Source organism: Patagioenas fasciata, chromosome 1, assembly GCF_037038585.1.
Source record: "Patagioenas fasciata isolate bPatFas1 chromosome 1, bPatFas1.hap1, whole genome shotgun sequence".
Taxonomy (NCBI): Eukaryota; Metazoa; Chordata; class Aves; order Columbiformes; family Columbidae; genus Patagioenas; species Patagioenas fasciata.
Genome location: NC_092520.1, coordinates 190,288,280 through 190,308,296, shown reverse-complemented (window position 1 = coordinate 190,308,296; position 20,017 = coordinate 190,288,280). Strand labels below are relative to the sequence as shown.

The 20,017-nt window shown below is 41.8% G+C and overlaps 1 protein-coding gene across 4 annotated transcripts; it reads right to left on the bottom strand.

Annotated features, from left to right (window-relative positions):
• Positions 1-706: 706 nt before the first annotated feature.
• ING3 (inhibitor of growth family member 3) lies at positions 707-19,623 on the bottom strand. 4 transcript variants are annotated; one of them, XM_065858964.2, is made up of 12 exons: positions 19,513-19,623; positions 19,274-19,345; positions 15,073-15,173; positions 13,713-13,778; positions 9,798-9,894; positions 7,615-7,686; positions 7,201-7,320; positions 5,886-6,043; positions 5,341-5,531; positions 4,113-4,305; positions 3,180-3,218; positions 707-1,597 (listed from the first exon to the last, which is right to left on the bottom strand). In XM_065858964.2, the coding sequence occupies exons 1-12, from the start codon at positions 19,538-19,540 to the stop codon at positions 1,481-1,483; spliced, it is 1,254 nt and encodes a 417-aa protein (XP_065715036.1). In that variant the 5' UTR covers positions 19,541-19,623; the 3' UTR covers positions 707-1,480. The 4 variants fall into 4 exon arrangements, with proteins under 4 accessions (XP_065715036.1, XP_065715044.1, XP_071659459.1 ...); XM_065858972.2 differs by having other exon boundaries at positions 5,886-5,944; XM_071803358.1 differs by lacking the exon at positions 19,513-19,623 and having other exon boundaries at positions 19,281-19,345.
• Between the last annotated feature and the right edge of the window lie 394 nt (positions 19,624-20,017).

Sequence of the window (20,017 nt, the reverse complement as noted above, 5' to 3'; positions counted from 1 at the left end):
GTGTAATTTTTTTTAGTAGTGGAAGGAAGGAGGAAGGAGAAAAATTGGAGTAATAACCTTGTTTCTGTTCAGTGCTGCTGGATGAAAGAACCATACAAAAACAACAAAAGGAAATTGTCAGTAAAAGGAAATCTACCATGTCCAAAACAAGCAAATGGTGAAAAAAATAGATAAAATCTTTCCATTGTAGTCATGGTCAACCGTCTAATTTAGTGATCTGTTTTCTGATCTGTTACTACAGTATCTCCAAGTCACAGATCCAGCCACTCAGGGGCCTGCATTGAAGCTTCCTAACATGATCCTTCCCTGTCACCCTTGAGATTCCACAGCAGGACAAACTATTACTCCCTTTCTTCTTTCCTGAACTACGTCTTGGTATTCACACGCAAACTGCTGTCCAGGAAGGAATATGGCAGCTGCCAAGACACACTTCCCATGGTTTTCTTCTCCCCTTTCAATTTTGATCTGTGCCATGGAAACGGGAAGGCAATCCTGCCTGTGGACACAACTCTTGACACTGCTGGGATTGCTGCACCCATTGAGCCGTGTGCCACCGACTGTCCTGAGGCAGAGACACCAAGGCAAATGATACTTCAGCATTTCCCCATATATGTATTAGTTATCCACCCACTAGAGAAAAGTCCTCCCATACAACAAAATCATTTCAGGAACAAACCTTTTTTTGCAAATGTAGAGAAAACATGAATTTGAGGAGTTGAGGTTGTTTTATTTTAACACCTAATACAATTCAAATTTAAAGGATTACTTGCACAAAAAAATAAACACATTTGGTATAAAAATTTATCATCACTTTAACACCTTTTTTCCTCTTAATGGCCTGCGCCTTCTCTGGAGCAGAAACATATAAAGACTAATGGCACAAGTTTGTTTTATTCTACAGCATTTTTTTGTTTTTACATACTCAAGTACCCTAGAGGACAACAGCCCGCTGTATACAAGAACCATTTTCTTCAGCCTGCTGAATTAAGTTTCATAAAGAACCAAAGCTATAAAGGCATTTTAAAAACCATTGTCTCAATTTTTTTTTCAGAAGCACTGACTTTTTGCACCATTTATATACATAGTGTTACATAACAGCTCTTGAGTACAGTACATGCAGCAGAATATATCTGTTGTATATAAAACAACATTTAAAATCTTGACTTATCGGAATTTTTTGAAGATTGAATAACTGTAGAATGCCCACTGCTTAGAGAAAATGGTTTGATAGTACAAATGTCTGCATATGTTGGCCACTGGAATAATCCAGGGCTCACTGGAATAGTATCTGTAGCACATCAATGTGCATAAATAATTTACTTACAATATTAAAACACAACTAGCAAAATCAATAGTTCAAGATTTTATGACTGCTATGTTAACCCTTAAGTGGTTGCAAGGAAGTGTGGTGAGGGTTCCTTCCCCTCCCGAGTCCTCTATAAAACCTTTAGTATCTCATTTGTTTTCCAGATGAAGAAACTTATTTATGCCTACTGCCTCTTCTCTTCATTGCAGCTGTACACTGTGGACAGTACCATTTGCCTTTCGGTGCTTCTGTCAGTCCAACACATCCATAGTGGAACCACTCAATAGGGCACTACAAAAACAGAGTAAAAGAGAGCATTTGGAATATGGGATACTTTTTTTCAGAACACCTATCACCAATACATTTCTACAAAAATTATGCATGAGTAAGAAGCATAGATTCTGCTTTTCACAAAAAGTCACAGGTCAAGTAAGCTGCACAACAGCGGTATCATTGCTCCCTTCTGTTTAAATATATTATCTCAGTAAATACATTATTACATTCAACATCCTTGCTGCTAAACTGAGGAAGTGCGGTCTGGACAACTGGGTAGTGAGGTGGACTGTGAACTGGCTGAAGGGAAGAAGCCAGAGACTCGTGGTCAATGAGGCAGAGTCCAGTTGGAGGCCTGTATCTAGTGGAGTGCCTCGAGGGTCAGTACTGGGACCAGTACTATTTAGTATATTCATCAATGACTTGGATGAGGGAATAGAGTGCACTGTCAGCAAGTTTGCTGATGACACCAAGCTGGGAGGAGTGGCTGACACGCCAGAAGGCTGTACTGCCATCCAGCGAGACCTGGACAGGCTGGAGAGTTGGGTGGGAAAAAATTTAATGAAATATAACAAGGGCAAGTGTAGAGTCTTGCATCTGGGCAGGAACAATCCTAGGTTCCGGTATAAGTTGCGGAATGACCTATTAGAGAGCAGTGTAGGGGAAAGGGACCTGAGGGTCCTGGTGGACAGCAGGATGACCATGAGCCAGCACTGTGCCCTTGTGGCCAAGAAGGCCAATGGCATCCTGGGGTGTATTAGAAGGGGGGTGATTAGTAGATCAAGAGGGGTTCTCCTTCCCCTCTACTCTGCCCTGGTGAGACCACACTTGGAATATTGTGTCCAGTTCTGGGCCCCTCAGTTCAAGAAGGACAGGAAACTGCTGAAGAGAGTCCAGTGCAGGGCAACAAAGACGATTAAGGGAGTGGAGCATCTCCCATATGAGGAAAGGCTGAGGGAGCTGGGTCTCTTTAGTTCAGAGGAGACTGAGGGGTGACCTCATTAATGTTTATAAATATGTAAAAAGTGAGTGTCACAAGGATGGAGCCAGGCTCTTCTCAGTGACAAGGGATAACAGGTAGAAACTGGAACACAGGACGTTCCACTTAAATATGAAAAGAAACTTCTTCACAGTGAGGGTAACAGAACACTGGAACAGGCTGCCCAGGGGGGTTGTGGAGTCTCCTTCTCTGGAGACATTCAAAACCCACCTGGATGCCTTCCTGTGTAACCTCATCTACGTGTTCCTGCTCTGGCAGGGTGATTGGACTAGGTGAACTTTTGAGGTCCCTTCCAATCCCTAACATTCTGTGATTCTGTTTTTATTTGAAGGGGACAACTGATATTCATAGTGACATAGCTAAAAGCTCCCAGAAATAAAGGGCACATTAAAGATGTCAAACCTTCCCAGTAAAGGTTGAAGGTTTTTAAAAGCACCTGAACTGTGAGGACAGATGATAAGTTTCCAGTGGAATGGTTCAACTCATACATACATGACTCTAAATCCTCTATACTAAAACCAACTCTAAAGAAAAGTAACTCCCGGAAACAATAGTTACAGGCACAAGTGTCTCATAAAACTTTTTAACTTTGTTACTCACATCTTGGTTATCACAGCCTACCATTTCACCATAGGACACCTAGTAAAGAAACAAAAAACACCTTATTAAAAATTGTGTTACTAATTAAAAGCAATAACATTTTCAAAGGGCAAAAGTTCAAGTTTCCTCCTCTGAGGAGTTTTTCCGTTAACAGCAACAACAGATTTGTCTTTTGTTACGCAACCCAAAGAATGTCTTCACAGCAAACTGGTTTTAAAAAAAAAATTATACAAAGAAAAGGAGATACTTCTGCATATTTCAGGTTAGATTAACAAAGTCAGCATTCAAAACCCGAATGAAGAATATTTTGGTCTGGACAACAGTGCTCAGTACATTACCAGCCCAGTTTTCAGGATTATATTGATGTCTGGCATCTTCCTTGCACATGCAACAATTTAAAGCACTTTATTTGAAAAAAAATACTTTCAAGAGAATTACAGAATTCCATAAACTCTAAAAAATCCAATAATTTTAAAAGTCTTCAAAATAAGAACAGGTATTTTAAAATAAAAGTTTCTCATATTTTTGTTCAGTCTCTGAGGTTTCTGGATAGCTTTTACAAAACTAGGTTTTATTTGGTTCATGTGGGTTTTCTTTGTGGTTTGTCACGTTTCATTTTTAAAGGAAAGTAGGAAAGACCAGGCAAATTCCTTACTAACCTAAAATTTTAATTAAATTTACTGTGAACTTGTTCAATTTTTAATTTAATTATTCCTGAAGTCTTCATTACAGGTTTAAAACTCTCCAGGTATGCCACATCAACTGGAAAACTTGTTTTCAGCTTCAACAGCTGAGTTCATTATTCACATGAACAGAAATTAAATAAAAACAGACCAGAATTGCAAGACTTTAAGTAAATTAGTCATCAGAAGGAAGTTCAACTACCGCGAAACAGCAGCTCTCATTGTATTTCAGGTTGGAAGCCATCCTTACCTGATTACAAATGCAGTAACGTGGCTCATTTGGATCATAGGTCCAGTCAACCTGGCTATTAGAATCAGACTCTGGTATTACTGCTGTTTGCTGAGACAGTTCTTGTGCCAGTGCAGACGAAGAAGAACACGATGACAGAGATGAAGAAGAGGAAGATGATGAGGACTGCTGACTTGAAGATTTGTTGTTGTTTCTGGGGGGGGGGGGTGGAAAATAAAAAAAAATACTATCTTTTCCTGCCAAGTAAAAGGATCATAAAACAAGTACCTTTTTGACTCTGAAATACTGCACTATGTAAATCCCAAAGCATCATTCCCTAACAGATTTCATTCAAGAACTACAAGAACTGGACACATTGAATGTTTTTTGGAAAAGGAAAAAGGTCTTAACATATTACAAGACAGGGTATTCTAATCAATGGAATTTAACAGCTTTAAACTGCCAAATAGCTTTAATGAATGTTTTTCTTCACGAAATTTTCCATCAACAGCTTTACCATAAAGTCCCCATAAAAATTATGTGACCAAAGAACAGCAATTTACATATAGATAATGTCGTATGTCATGTACAATAGATAGCTATGTTTTCTAGATGACTGATTCTACGTTAATCTCCACTCAGGCATCACCAATCACTCTGCATGAACAGCACCAGAATACAATTTCTATGCTTTTGCTTATAGGTCAGATCTGACACCTAAGATATCCTCTGATGAAAAATGCTTCTAAGACACTATTATTAACTGAGCTGTGAACAAACACAAATTTGCATGAAGAAAAACACACAAGTCAGTTTAAAAGGATGGGCATTCTGACACAAGTGCTTTCAAGTATAACTTGTGATCGCTGTCACAATGTGTTGTGACACTGTGTTGTTTAAAATGCTTTTAATTTTTATTTTAATGAGAAACAAAATTCATTCTGTTTCCTGTCCTAGATGGTCAGCCACCAGATACCATTATTTGTCAAGTGGCATGAAGTTGATCTCCAGATTTATTTCAAAACCGTCTACAAAAGCATAGTCATTCCCAACATTTGCCACCAGGCCAACATCTCAATTTATTTAAAGCCTTGGAGTAAGTTTGCTTAAAATAACAGCGAGAGGAAAAAACAAGAAAGCACTAAAGGAAAAAAAAAAAAAAAAGGACAACAGACAATAAGTATTTCTAATATGGCCCATGGCCCACAACCTTTAGCTGTAACTGCAGTCAACAAGTAAAAAAACCTACTTGCTTTTTCTACCACTTCGTGAATCTGTGGTTGATGAACTTAATGTCTGTGTTAATGTAGATGCCAGAGCTGATGATGAATATCCAGTTGAATCTCTTGATAACGAAAATTCTCTTCCAAGCTGAAAATCATTGTTCTTAAATGCTTCATAGCTGGCTTTTAGACTGGATGTTCGTCTTCCTTCCTTCATCTAGAAGCAATACTGATACTGTATCAGATTACACAGTGGAGCTCTTACAGAAGACATACCAGGCTGCTAAGTGCTAATTATTTGCACAAGCTCATTAGTTACCCTGTTAACAAAATGATGTACAGTAAGTGGTAAAAAGGCGGTAAGAATAGCCCCCAGGAAAAGCCAGAAAACAAGCTGTCCCTGTATTTAAGTTTTACAGGACGAAACTATAGCATATAAACAAAAATTATGACAACTGAATCACATCAGCTGAAAGTGATCACTGGAATTCAGATTAAAAAAAAAATATTCACTAGTCTTTCTTCTTGATCAGTAGTGGATGGCAGAATGACAAGGATGTTTTGACATTACCTGCGCCGTGGCTTGCACTGCTTGAGCTGCTGCCATGGTAATTGCACCGGCCCCAGATCCTGAAGATAATGAGCCCAGGTTATATGATGCCAATGGTTGAGAAGAATTTGTATTGTATGCATTGTTTGAAGAGGATGATGAATTACTGTTTCGACACCCTTGATGAACAGAACACATTTATGAAATTCAAAATGAAACTAAATTCCTTTGCATTTTAAGAAGAGTAATATATATGACAACCAGTGAAAGAGCAGGAACTCCGTTTACGCAGAGCAGTCTGATCACTTGGAAAAAAGTTTAAAAGTCATTTGACCCAGCCACTATTGGCTTAAAAAAAACCACAACGGTTTGCTCCCCACCTATCCTCATGTGCAAGAAGTCCTTTTAGAAGGCAGTCCTCACTATCATATTCAGCTAACAAAGAACAGATGCAGCTGCTATGACAATATCTATACAAATCCAATCTCTGTTGAAATTATGCTGATTGCTGTAACTATCAAGAAGAGAAAAAGAATTTGACTGTATACCTATACTGTTCCTGAATTAAAACTTCATAACCTTAATTCTAAAAACTACAAATTAGTTCTAATGCAACAGAGATTTCCATGGCCATCTACAGACTGACAGCTGCTCAGTTACCTTTTATTTGCCATCTCATGTAAAGTTCTTTAAAAAAAAAAAGTAAAATGGATATGAGGGAGACTACTTAAAACTGATGAACAGCATTAAATTCCAAAATGTAGTTTACTTATTATAACCTCTCACAATATTTTATTTTCAGAAAATAAACTACGAAAACCCCTAATTTTTTAATTAGGCAGAAAGCTGTGGGTTTTCTTTCAATTCACTACTCAAAAAGACTTCTCACTTCTTTTGAAATAGACAACACACAAAGGAATTTTATTATATTGCAGCTGGATTCCATGTCAGACCAACCATTAAAAAAAAAAGTGTGAAAATTCTTTTTCCTTATTTTAGAAATTGTTGTATACGCTTCTTTTTCCAAAAATAATAATGCTTTGATCTCTTATATTTCTACTACTGGCTGAATGAAACTGTACTGTTATCTTCTTCCAAGCAGTATAAATGAAAACAAACACCTAACATGCAGCTGTTAAATGACAAGAAAGCTGATGCACTTCATGGACAACACAGATGAGTAACAATGCCTGCGATTTCTCATGTTTCAAATGACTGAAAATCCCAGAGGAAAGGGTATGAGTCTCCAATTTCAAAATACAATAACTCACAAATAAAATTGTGGTTTCTCTTCTTCTGATTAAGAAGTAATAAAATGCAGGACAATTACGATTACCTGGTGTATTTTCTTTAGAACCATCTGAAGTCAGGGTAGACAGAAGCGCTTCAGACTTAAACTTCTTTTCAGGAACATGATCTGTTGTATTATGGTGAGAAGATGGATTGTGTTTCCTTTCTAAATGAAACAAATGAAGACAATGCAAATGCAAAACCTTTTCAGCTTGAAAGTCAAACTAGAACTAGAGAAATAAAACAGCACTTTCAACTAATTCCCAACAGCAAAACCTTATTATTTCATTCTTGAACTTCTTTTGAATAGAAATTATCATCATTATTGCATTATGCCTTTTTTTTCCCCCTCCAATTTTGGAGAAAGGCCTGAACTTTTTTTTTTTTTTTCCTTAATACTGCTCAACAAGAAATAAGGAAACATAAAAAGTGGACATGTTTTTAAGTCTCAAATACTTACTCTCTACTGGAGTGTGAGAATGGGCATGATGGTTATTCACAGGCTGTGATGGTGTATCCAGCTCCAGAGACCCTAAGAGGGGGGTAAAAAGGGTAAGAAAATTCCAGTTATTATTGACATGGTTTTGACTTTTAGACACTAAATGAATATCATATTAACCAAATCACTATGCAGTTATATGTATTTTAATCAGAAGGATTTTCACTAGAGTTTAAACCTTTCTTGCAGTACAACCAGGAGCCAGTGAGAAGAAGAGTTTTAAAATAAAAACTGGTGACTGCTGCTGTTCAACTGTTGAAATCAGTAAGTTAGTATCAAGGCAAATAAGGAGAACAAATAACAACACTGCTCTCAACATGCCCCCTATCCAAATAAGTTGCATACATGCCAATGATGGTTGGAGAATACTGCACAAAAAGTACTGACTATCTCCATCAAAATGAATTAAAGATTGTAACAGGTAAACTGTATTAAACAACACATCTTGTCACAATGAGTCAAAACATACAAGCACTAGTGTCTTCCAAGATGATCTAACAATCAACAGGAAGGGCTTCAGAGCAGTATGCAAATTTTCTCAACATTCAAAATACACAGAGCAACAATCTAAAGAATTTAAAAAAAAAAAAAAAAAAAGGAAAGATCGGGGCAGCACAAATGCAAGTCTAAGAGTAACATTTCTTGCAATGTTTGCCATGAGCAATCACAGCACAAAACAGACTTTGACCATAAATTTCCATTACAACAAGATATAATGGTTTGTTTGTTAATCTTTGGCAAAAAGATTTTGAACTTGCTGCAATACCAACTTGCATTTATACAAAATACAATTCAATAACGTAATTCACATTCATTTTTCAAAATCTGTAGCTTCAATATCTAACTTTTTTTTAGTCCTTTCAAAAAGTATGTGAGTGTACTACAAAAGTTCAAAGAAAATTATTCTAGGAAAAGTTCATAGCATAAGGAGGTACTTTGGTTGAGCTAACATTAATCAGTTTACGAACTAGTCCAAAGGCTGCCCTCTGGAGGAACCTCAACAATAGGCATTTAGTCTGAAAGCTAAAAAACGTTAAGAGGTTTCTACTTCTCACTTTATTGAAAAATAAATAAATATCTTAAAGATGCAACATGCAGCCTGATACATTTCTGTTTCGAGTTCTTGAAATTCTACCTACCTACCTCACCAAACACATAGCTCAACTGAAGGCTGTCTCACATCTTAAAACTGCAGCTGGGATTCCAACTAAAATAAACTAGTTCTTTTCTGTAGCTGCCAGCTCATTAAAAGCACTTATTTCGGAGTTTTCTTTTTCTGCCCATTACATGTAATAGCAATTACAAATAAAATATCCAAAAACTCTCAGTTTTTATGACAAAGCCACACAAAGTTCAAAGAAAGAATATTTATTCCTAATATCCTAAAGTGATTTAGGTTACTCTTCACTATCCTTGGGTATGAGCAGTCACCGTCTCTTAGCTCCATGATCACAGTAGTTAAACCAACTTTGAAATTTATCATAATCACATTTGAACCTGATGTCTATATGCTCATGTGTACAGAAAGGTGAGATTCTTTCTTCTACACCAAACCAGCCAAAAAGCTGTCACATTACTTTTTTTCACATTCTGGATATTAACATTGTTATACTGTTAGGTACGCAAGTTCCTTGCCCAAAATGCTTCTCTCTTGCTACCCTATTACAAAACAATCCATTCTCTCCCCTTTTAATAAAAGATATCCAGCGAGTATCTAACTTTACTTGACATTCCACACCTATAATTAAAACAATTACCATCATCAATTTGGTGGCAAATGGTGTGAAAATTGGTACACTTTCAACCAGGTAGGTGGCAAGATTAGGTTGAAGTACTTGTCTGAATACCTACAATCATTAAGAATAGCTTTAAAGAATTCTGTACTTTACTGTAGCAATTCAGAAGTGCAACAATTGTGTGGAAAAAATTATTCTAATTACTCAGTAGTATTTTGATTTCACCTGGTAAAAATTGAGGCTGAAACTAAAATTTGAGAATTACTGACTGATTAAATGTATGCAGGTTAAACCACAAATTCGAAAGAAGTGGAAAAACTGCTGGCCACTAACAAGTGTATGATATTTTTAATTTGCAAACTGACAGAAAATCTGTCTATTTATTAAAAGAAAATCATGCATACTTACGTCTCTCTAATATTTCTGTAATTCCAGCGTTATCAGCTTCAAGTTCCATTTTAAATTTAGCAAGTTCCTGGTCCAACTTTCTCAAATGACGGTCTACCTGTTTTTGAGACAAAGCAACAATACATAGCATCCAGTTCTGGAACACAAATATCTCCACCCTTAATCTCGGGCTTGCTAATACTTCCTTCCCAGCAACTCGCTGCAACGCAGCACTAAACATGTATAAAAACACACAGAAGCATATCTTCTTAGTCACCTCCGTATCCCTAACCCAGCAGAGATACTAGAATTAATGCCAAAATAGCACTGTTGCTCCTAAGCTGCCGAGTCAATCACAGGATACAATACGGCTGCATATTGGCTCAGCAGCTAGAAGCCCTCCTCTTACCCCAGGCCATGTTCCAAGACACAGTGTTATGCATTTCTTTTGAAAAAAAAGATTAAGAGGACATGGGGGTGTTGTGGGTATGAGTATAGAAAGGGGAAGAGAAAGAATACACAGTTTAGAAGAAGTTAGGCTGCACCGGGGAAATTGCATGTTCACTGAATTGCAATTTCTGTGCCACTACACACTTAGGTAAACAGGGACCCAGACAGACTGGAGCACTGGGCTATGATTAATGGGATGAAACCCGCATAGCACAGGGAATAAAGAAGAGGAGTTCGACATGTGCACGCACCTGTAGGGCTATGATCTTATGTGCATCACAGAGACGTGGTGTGATGGCTCCTGTGACTGAAGTGTTAGAATGGAAGGGTACAGGCTCTTTAGGAAGGACAGGCACGGGAGATGAGAAGGTGTCAACCTCAATGTCAGTGGTCAGCTGGAGTGCATGGATGAGGAGCCAACCTTAGAGCTATTTGGTCAGGATTAAAGGCAGACCTGGGACAGGTGACATTATATCGGGGGTCTGCTACAGGCCACCCAACCAGGAAGACTGGATGAGGCCCTCTGTAGACAGATAGGAGCAACCTCATGTTCACAAACCCAGGTCATGATGGGGACTTAATGAACTCAGTATCTGTTGGAGGTACAACACAGCAGGGCATAAACAATTCAGGAGGTTCCTGTAATGTGCTGATGATAACTTCCTTTTCCAAGTGATGAAGAAGCCAACAAGAAGAGGTGCTCTGGTGGACCCTGTTCTCACCAACAAGAAGGGGTTGGTGGGGCATGTGAAGCTCAAGGGCAGCCTTGGCTGCAGTGACCATGGAATGGTGGAGTTCAAGATCCTTAGGGCAGCAAGGAGGGTGCATAGCAAACTTACTACCCTGCACTTCAGGAGAGCAGACTTCACCCTCTTCAGAGATCTGCTTGGAAGAGTACCACTGGATAAAGCCCTGGAGGGAAGAGGGGACTAAGAAAACTGGTCAAGGGGTACCTCCTCTACACTTGGGAAGGATGCATCCCAACAAAGAGGAAGACAGGCAACAATGCCAGAAGGCCTGCACGGATGAAGAAGGAACACCTGGATAAACTCAGGAAAAGGAAAACTAAAGAGGGTGGAAACAAGGACAGGTAGCCTGGGAGGAATACAGAGAAACTGTTTGACCAGCCAGGGATCAGGTTAGGAAAGCCAAAGCTCTGGTAGAATTAAATCCAGCAAGGAACACCAAGGGCAACAAGAAAAGCTTCTACAGGTACATCAGTGATAAAAAGAAGACTAGGAAAAATGTGGGCCCTCTCTGGAAGGAAACAGGAGACCTGGTTACCCAGGATATGGAGAAAGCTGAGGTATTCATTGACATTTTTGCCTTTGTCTTCACCGGCAAGTGCCCTAGCCACATCACCCAAGTTGCAGAAGGCAGAGGCACAGACTCAGAGAACGAAGAATGATCAACTGCAGGAGATCAGGTTTGAGACCATCTAAGGAACATGAAGGTGCACAGTTCCATAGAACTTGATGAGATGCATCCGCGGGTCCTGAGGGAACTGACAGATAAAGATGCTAAGCCACTGTCCATCATATTTGAGAAGTTGTGGCAATTTGATTGACTGGAACAAGGGAAACTTATTCCTCCATTTTTAAAAAAGGAAAAAAGGAATACCTGGGGAACTACAGACTAGTCAGTCTCACCACTGTGTCTAGCAAGATCATGCAGTAGATCCTCTTGGAAACTGTGCTAAGGCACATGGGAAATAAGGAGGTGACTGGTGACAAGCAACACAGCTTCACTAAGGGCAAATGATGCCTGGAAAATTTGGTGGCCTTCTGCGATGGGGTTACAGCATTGGTGGATAAGAGAAGAGCAACCGACATTATCTACCTGGACTTGTGCATAACAAAGCATTTGAGATTGTCCAATACAACATCCTTGTCTCTGAACTGGAGGGACATGGATTCAACAGATGGATCATTCAGTGGATAAGGAACTGCTGGATGGTGGCACTCAAAGAGTTAAGGTCAACAACTCAACATCCAGTGACTAGTGGCATTTGTCAAGGTTCAGTGTTGGGACCAGTGCTTTTTAACATCTTTGTCAGGTGACATGGACAGTGGGATGGAGTACACCCTCAGCAAGTTTGCCAATGACACCAAGGTGTATGGTCAACACACTAGAGGGGATACCATCCAGATGGGACCCTGACAGGCTTGAGAGGTGGGCCCATGTGAACCTCATGAAATTCGACAAGGCCAAGTGCAAGGTCCTGCACACAGGTTGGGGCATCTCAAAACACAAATACAGGCTGGGAGGAGAATGGACTGAGAGCAGCCCTGAGGAGAAGGACTTGAGGCTGTTGGCTGATAAGAAGCTCAACACAAGCCACCAATGTGCACTTGCAGCCCAGACAGCCAACTGTATCCTGAGCTGCATCAAAAGAAGCATGACCAGCAGTTCAAGGAAGGTGATTTTCCCCCTCTGCTCCACTCTCATGAGACCACACCTAGAGGACTGTATTCAGTTCTGGGGCCCTCAACATAAGGGGAACACGGACCTGTGGGAGCAAGTCCAGAGGAGGGCATGAAGATGATCAGAAGGCTGGGTTGTTCAGCCTGGAAAAGAGAAGGATGTAGGGAGACCTGATAGCAGCCTTCCAATACCTAAAGGAGACTTACAAGAAAGATGGAGAGGGACATTTTACAAGGGCATGTAATGATAGGGCATGGGGTAATGGCTGTAAACTGGAAGAGGGTAGATTCAGATTAGATTTAAGGAAGAAATTCTTCAGCATGAGGGTGGTAGAACAGGTTACCCAGAGAAGTTGTGGATGCCTCATCCCTGTAAGTGTTCAAGGTTGGGCTGGATGGGGCTTTGAGCAACCTGGTCTAGTGGAAGGTGTACCTGCCCATGGCAGGGGGCTTGGAACTAGATGATCTTTAAGGCCCCTTCCAACCAAACCATACTGTGATTCTATAAAATTTGACAAGTCAAAATGCCAGATTCTATGTAATGCTAGGCACTACTATGAACTGGGAGCGGAGTGGCTGGAGAGCAGCCCTACAGAAAGGGACCTGGGGGTGTTGGTGACAGCAGCTCAGTGTGAGTCAGCACTGTGGGCTGTGGCAGCCCAGAGGGCAAAACCCCATCCCAGGGTGCATCAAACACAATACAACCAGCCAGTCAAAAGAGGGGATTCTCCCACTTCATTCAGTGGTGTGGCCTCATCTGGAGCACTGTGTGCAGTTCTGGCCCCAACATTTTAAGAAGGATGTTTAAGTCCTTGAATGCTCTCATGAAAATGAGACATGCATGAAAATGTTAGGATTTCTAACATTATTTCTGTATGTTTTGAATTGAAGTGGCACTTGCTATCCAAAGCAAGTCAATAAAATATTCAATGCTTCTTTCACAACCAAAAATATCTCTACGTAGCTGACAGGACAAGTGGTAGAGTTGCAGAGCTTATAAAAATGTTTAGAACTCCTTACAGCATAAATTAGGTAACTCACCAAAAGTTTTCTCTCTACTTACCAAATCATATATTTGATTAGCCAGCTGCACTTTTTCATCTGCATCTTCCAAAGCCTTATAATAATCCTGTTATAAAGAGATTTTTTTAAAATCATGAACATAACTAGATTAATTTCCATCATTTTAAGCTATTGTTATCCAGCAAAAAATGCAAGTTAAAAGGAGAAATTCAAATAAATTTTCAGAAAGGCTGTGAAACTCTACCATAAACAGCAATCATCTAATTTTACATGAGGGATATATTACATATCAATTTATTGTTTGTGGCTTGGAAAAAGCAAAACTACAAGATATGGACACTTCCTCCTACAGTAATATTTCTATTTCTGCATGAAAACGCTACAAAAATACAAAGTCTTGGATTCATTTTATACTACAGAGCATACAATTTTGGACTTGAAATGAGATGTCTTTTACTTTGTATGGATCTTCAGGAGATACTACTGCCCTTCAAAATGATGCTAAACAGTACTGTGAGGGGAGGCCTTTTCAGCACTGTGGTTAAACAGAGATAATGATGTACACAGTTTAAGGTTGAAATTATTTTAAAATATATTTTTGCAACTTGTAGGTGTATTATAAAATAATTTGACTGAAGCAATTCAATTTTAAAATCTGCTCTAACCAGTGGAAATCCACAGAATATTTTTTTTTCTATTTTTACATGTTTTTAGTGAAAACTACTTGGAATTTTGGTTCAACTAAAGTCAAAAGCAAATTTTTACTACAGTGAAGTCAGAGCTTTGACTATAGAAAGCTATTTGTATTAACTAAGAAAAAAAAATAAACCTTGGCCAAACAAGGAGCTGAGGTAGCCAGTGCAGGAGACTAGAAAGGAGTCTCTCCTGACAAAACTATGGACTACCTTGTTAAAAGTACCACCAATGCCTGAGTGTTGAAGCATAAAACAAAACACATCTATCTTCTTATTTCTCCCTCCCTAAAGCTAGATATACCATATGTACAACATATACAAGGACTTAGGCAGAATCACAGGAAATGCTGCAGCTAAGCTTGAAAAATATCCTCTAAAAGCAAGCCAATTAACTTATGCTGCTTCATGTCAGACAAGCAGAAACAAAAAATCCAAGTTGAAAATTTAGTACCTGGTTTCCTCACCACTCCAGGATCATAATTTTTAAAATGCTAGCAAATACTGGGTAAAACTTGAGAGAAATACTTGATCAAAGAAAACTTTCAGTCATTTTTCTCCTCCTAGGAAGTTCTATCCATCTCTGTGAAAGTCCAAGGAAAGTCACAGTTCTGAATGCTTAAGTCTCCATCAATCATAAGCTGTTTTTTCCTAAGGTTACCTTTGTTTACAAAAGAAAAATGTGACCCACTCCTGTGATATTCTTACTTTTTTGATTGATGTCATTTGTTCTTCTCTCCATTCAGGTTTGTTTTTCTTTGCATTCATAAAAAATTCATTCACCCTCTGCTCAAGCTGATCCATTGCATCTGTAGCATAGGAAAAGATTAAGATAAATTTTAGTTTCTCATTTATATAAACATTACGAAATAAGGTGGATTTTTTTCCTTAAACAAAGTTGACAGGACTACCGTGTAAACTATTAGAGAGGGGAAAAGAAAAAAAATCAAAACAAAACAACAAAAACCCAAAACAACCAAGTGACAGTGGACAGAGGAGGGAAATATTTACCTTAATTTCCAAGAAGCAGAATTGCATTCTGTAGGATTCTCATCAAAGTTCTTGTGCTCTCCAGCATGGGACAGGCAGGACTCCAAGTTCTAAAGGTTTTTTGTCCCTAAGAGCAGTGGTAGTGACTTAAAGCACGACCCAAACTCCTCACCCAGGGCTCTAGACTGCTGACTTTGGAACATTCTAGCCAGTTACAAACTGAGCAGGAAACAAAATATTCTCCTAAGAGAAACAGCCAAATACAAAACCAAATAATTGAAAAAAATTAGTGCCTCAAAAAGGTAGAGCAACTGAATAGTCAAGTCACCACCTTTAAGTCAAGGCCCTCTCCATTATATGCTAGGGAGGGTCAGAGCAAATCAAAAGCACTCATGAAGTTATTCCCCCCACCCCACATGGTAGCACTAAAGGGTAAATGCACTGAGGAGATGCTGTTTGGACAGGACTCTCACTTCCTTGAAGTTGAGAAATACCATAACGGGAAAAAATAAAGCCACCAATTCTCTAACATTAACTATCATAAGAAAGGAAAATGTCAACTACAAGTTATTTGTTGCATTGTTTACTGAGACAGAAATAGGGATTCCCTTTCCCTCCACCCTCCGTCAAAAGCAAAGAAAAAGCACTGAGTTTACTATCTCAACAGCTGGACACTTGTGCATGCAACAGCTTGCACATTTCCAAAAACACACAGCTGCCTCAGCCAAACTAACTTTCACAGCCTTGCTAGTCTCAGGACACATGATAGTACTGAAATTTTTTCCACAGTATTCTCAGCAATAATGTCCACTTCAGGCTCAGAGTGTAAAACACTTAACATCCTTTCCAGAAACCACCATTAAAACTGGATCACATGATGGCCACTATCTCTTGGGGGGGGGGGGGGGGGGGAAAAAGTGAATTAAGTAGTTCAAGAAACTTAAGAATCCCCAAGTATGATTAACTCTTCAAATCCAATGAAGCCAAAGGTCTTTTCACTCTGTGAAAATGCGCAGCTAGAGTTAATTGTTCATGTAAATAACCAAAATCATACATACTAAATGAAGCAAGAACATTCATCAGTTTTCCCTATGCTGGGAAGATCCAGCATCAAACCCAACAGGAACCTAACAACTGACCAGACAGAGAGCAACTAATCCCAAGCTCGAACAGTTGTGACACAGGCTCACATCAACAGTATTCAGACCCAGACAAACAAAGTACTGAAAATTTTGGTGTAAAGCAGGTTAAAGATGGGAGAATTTGTAAAATGAGCCTTTCCCACTTGCACTGTGTTACTCAGGGAAAAGATTAAGAAGCCTAAGAAACAAGGAAGCAGCACACACTTTGTGTGGAGGCTTCCTAAAGCTTTGTTCTTTGACCAAATGACTTCAATTTGGTCCATAAAGCCAATAGACAAAATGTCCTATCTCCTATTCCCAGAGTGCAAACAGCTAGGTGATAATTATCTAATAGCTCCATAGACATGAAAGAAAAAAAAGTCTTCCCTTTTTAACTTTTATTGAGGACACAAAACAGTTTCTGTGAAACTGCTTAAGGGAAAATTTCCCCAGAAACTTGGTCTCTCCTGAAAGGGTAGGAATGGCAAAAGGGAATGCAGGTCAGATCTACTAAATGACATGAAATGTTCTCTCTGATACACTCAAGTTCCTCCACCTTTTGTCCCCCACACACCTCTTTAATCCAACTGTGATGCTATATTCTGAGATACTAATTTCTTAGATCGAATTTCCCAAGAGAGTTGTCAGAAATTCTATTAGAAGAAAAGCCTTTTTCCAGAGCTTAACATTTTACCACAGAGGTCTGATAATCCATTATTTTAACTTGAACAGAGAAACACATTTTATGTTCCATACCAAAATGTCTCAATTGGAGCTCAAGAGTCAAGTCACAACTCAGATGGTCTTCACTTTTCCCACAGCAGCCTTATCAGGACATACAGTAGGTACAGTTGGTTTACTATTTCTTCCAACAACAGAAGCACGTGCCCTGTTACAAGTCTATGTGGTGCTAACAGGACAAAACCTAAAGTCAACACTGACTCTAAAACACAGCAGCACAGTTTTCTCTGAATTACAACTCATATAGGCTTCTGGGACAGCACTGCTCATCAAAGTACTTGAATACAAGTACTTCAGAGACACTTCACCACAAATCACCGTGTCACAGCATGAGAACCACCTCCAGGTTTGCAGTTCGGCAACTGATGTTCAAGAGATGCTAGTCCAGAAGTTTCATAGATGTCTATGTATGTTTTGTCACTCATTGTGCAAGAAATAAGAAGTACCAAGGTCTGAGAGAATTGTTCTCTGGGCCTAAGGCAGGTCTTAGTATACAATGTTCAATGTTATTTCCTACTTCCAGTAATACAGTATGGAGTGCTATTTGCCACTTCCATTCAAAGTAGAGGAAATGACACCACTGCAACCTTGGCAGTGCTAGTAGGGTCTTCTTTGCCTCCCTACTAAATGCAAGTACAATTTATGATCCTACTCAGAACTGCTTAAGTCAGCAAGCTGCCCACTCCCTCTCCTGGTGCTCTCCAGCAAGTTACTTCCGAGTGCTCTGTTCCCACAGCTTTAAGCACTGAACCCAAGATGACACTTAGGCCACAGTATACAAAAAAAAATCCTATAGCTAGTTCAACATTTGCCAATAAAGTCTGTCAAATAGTCCAGCTGGGTCCGCTAAAGTCAATATCCAAAGGAAAGCCTGAGACCTCACCTTACAGGTGAAACTATTGTTTTCAAAAACTGTGTTCCCACACAGTGTTGCATTTTGTATTCCTGTATGACATTCACTTGTTATTTCAACCCTTGACTTTTCTCTCATTCTTCTTTACAATAGTCCTACCCTTCTGTACTGATGACTTCTCTCATCTTTTGTGCAGTAACAACTTCATTAACAAAGACCTCTCCATCACAGTTACAGGACAGCAACAACTGAGCGTTATGGGACACCAAAGTCACAGATGATATTACGTTAGAAAAGATGAAAAGGCAATGCACCTGAAAACAGGGTAAAGCACAGCTATATCGGGCTATAATACAAAGTGATCTACAAAGAGACCTAAACCAGACTGTGTATTTGTTCATGTGTCAGCTAGAGCACAAGAGGCTAAGCAAAAAGCACCTGCCCATAGGCTGTAACAAGGGGAGCTGGCTGGAAAGTTTCAGAAACAGCATGTCGCTACCTGCCGAAGGAGTGGGACACAACTCACGTTCCAAACCACCATCACTGCTCTTAGGGATCAAAAATCTAAAGAGTTTGGGCCGTGCCACCGAAAGTGCCTTTGGGAGCAGCACAAGCCCAGGAGCGAAACTCCTGTAAGACCCTACTTGGGCCGAGACTCAGTTGCGGGGCTGGAGCGGGTGGGCGGGCGTGCGGGCGGCTCTCCGGGGCCGCGGCTCAGCGCGGCTGCTGACACGGCGCCAGGCGAGCGCGCTCCGCCCCTCGCTGCGTCCCGGCGGCTCCGGGCCTCCGCAGCGCCGCCTCCCGCAGCCGCACCAGCGCCCGCCGCCCCGCGCCCGCAGGAGACGACGTCAGGCGCCCGGTGCAGACGAGACGCGGCCGGCCCCGCGGCGCGGCCCTCCGCCCCGGAGCAGCGTCTGCCGGAGAGCCGGGGCGCAGGGTGGGGAAGGGGCGCGAACGCCCCGGGCCGGCGGGGAGGGGAGCGGAATTGGCCACTCAGGTCGGAGCGCCCGGCGGCGTTGCCGCTTTCCCCCTCCTTCCCTCCTCTGCCTCCCCCTCCCTCCTCCCCCGCGGGCCCGCGCCGTGCGGCAGGGCGCGGCCATGGGGCCGGAGCCCGCGGCCGCCCCCCGCTGGCGGGGCGGGCCGGGCGGGCGGGCGCTGGGGCGCGGGGAGGCGGGCAGAGGCGGAGGGGGCGGGACTCACGTACTCTGCACCTGCAGGTCCATCTCGCGCATCTCGGTGAACCTGTCGCGCAGATCCATGGGAAGCTGCTCGATCACTGCGGGCAGAGGGAGGGGCGGGGGAGCAGGAGAGAAGGGAGGGAGTCAGTCAGTCCGGCACCGCCGTGGGGGAGGGGGAGCGCCGCCTCTTCGCCGTGGCTCCCCCCCGGTTCCCCTGCCCCGGCCGTGCCCGGCCGCCCGGCACCCCCGTCCCGCACACACTCACTCTCCAGATAGTCCTCCAGATAGAGCATGGCGGCGGCCGGGCCAGCGCCAAGGGGCTTCTCGCTAACGGGGGCTCGTCCCCTCCAATATGGCGCCGCCGCCAACAACACCAGCAGCTCGACTCAGCGAAAACAACATTGGCGGCTGACGGCGCTCGCTCCGGCCGCGCCGCGATTGGCTGCCCGCGCCGCTGACGCACACCGTGCCTCGCGCTCTCCCGCAGGGCGTCACGGGAAATGTAGTCCGCGCGCGGGGAGGCGACGGGAAACTACATGCGCCGACGTGCACTGCGGCGGCCGCTCCGCCCTCGGGGCGGCCGCTGGGGCTGAGGCGGCACTGGGCTTTTCCCGGCCGTCCTACTCCCGGACTGTCGCGGGTCCCGGGGACACACCGGCCCTGCAGGTCCGTGCGGTTTTTCCCCAGGAGCCCCCTCTCAGGCCTCGCTTTGCCGGGCGCAGTTCGGCCGGGCAGCTGCCGGCCCTGCTGGGGGGTCTCCGCGATCCCAG

Bases quoted from the DNA above. Each gene is read 5' to 3' on its own strand.
- ING3 (XM_065858964.2), bottom strand. From the start codon at position 19,540: ATGCTCTATCTGGAGGACTATCTGGAGA. The intron at 5,532-5,885 runs GTAATGTCAAAA...TATTGCTTCTAG, and splicing joins CAGTGCAAGCCACGGCGCAG to ATGAAGGAAGGAAGACGAAC. The intron at 3,219-4,112 runs GTAAGGATGGCT...TTTCTTTACTAG, and splicing joins GTTACTGCATTTGTAATCAG to GTGTCCTATGGTGAAATGGT.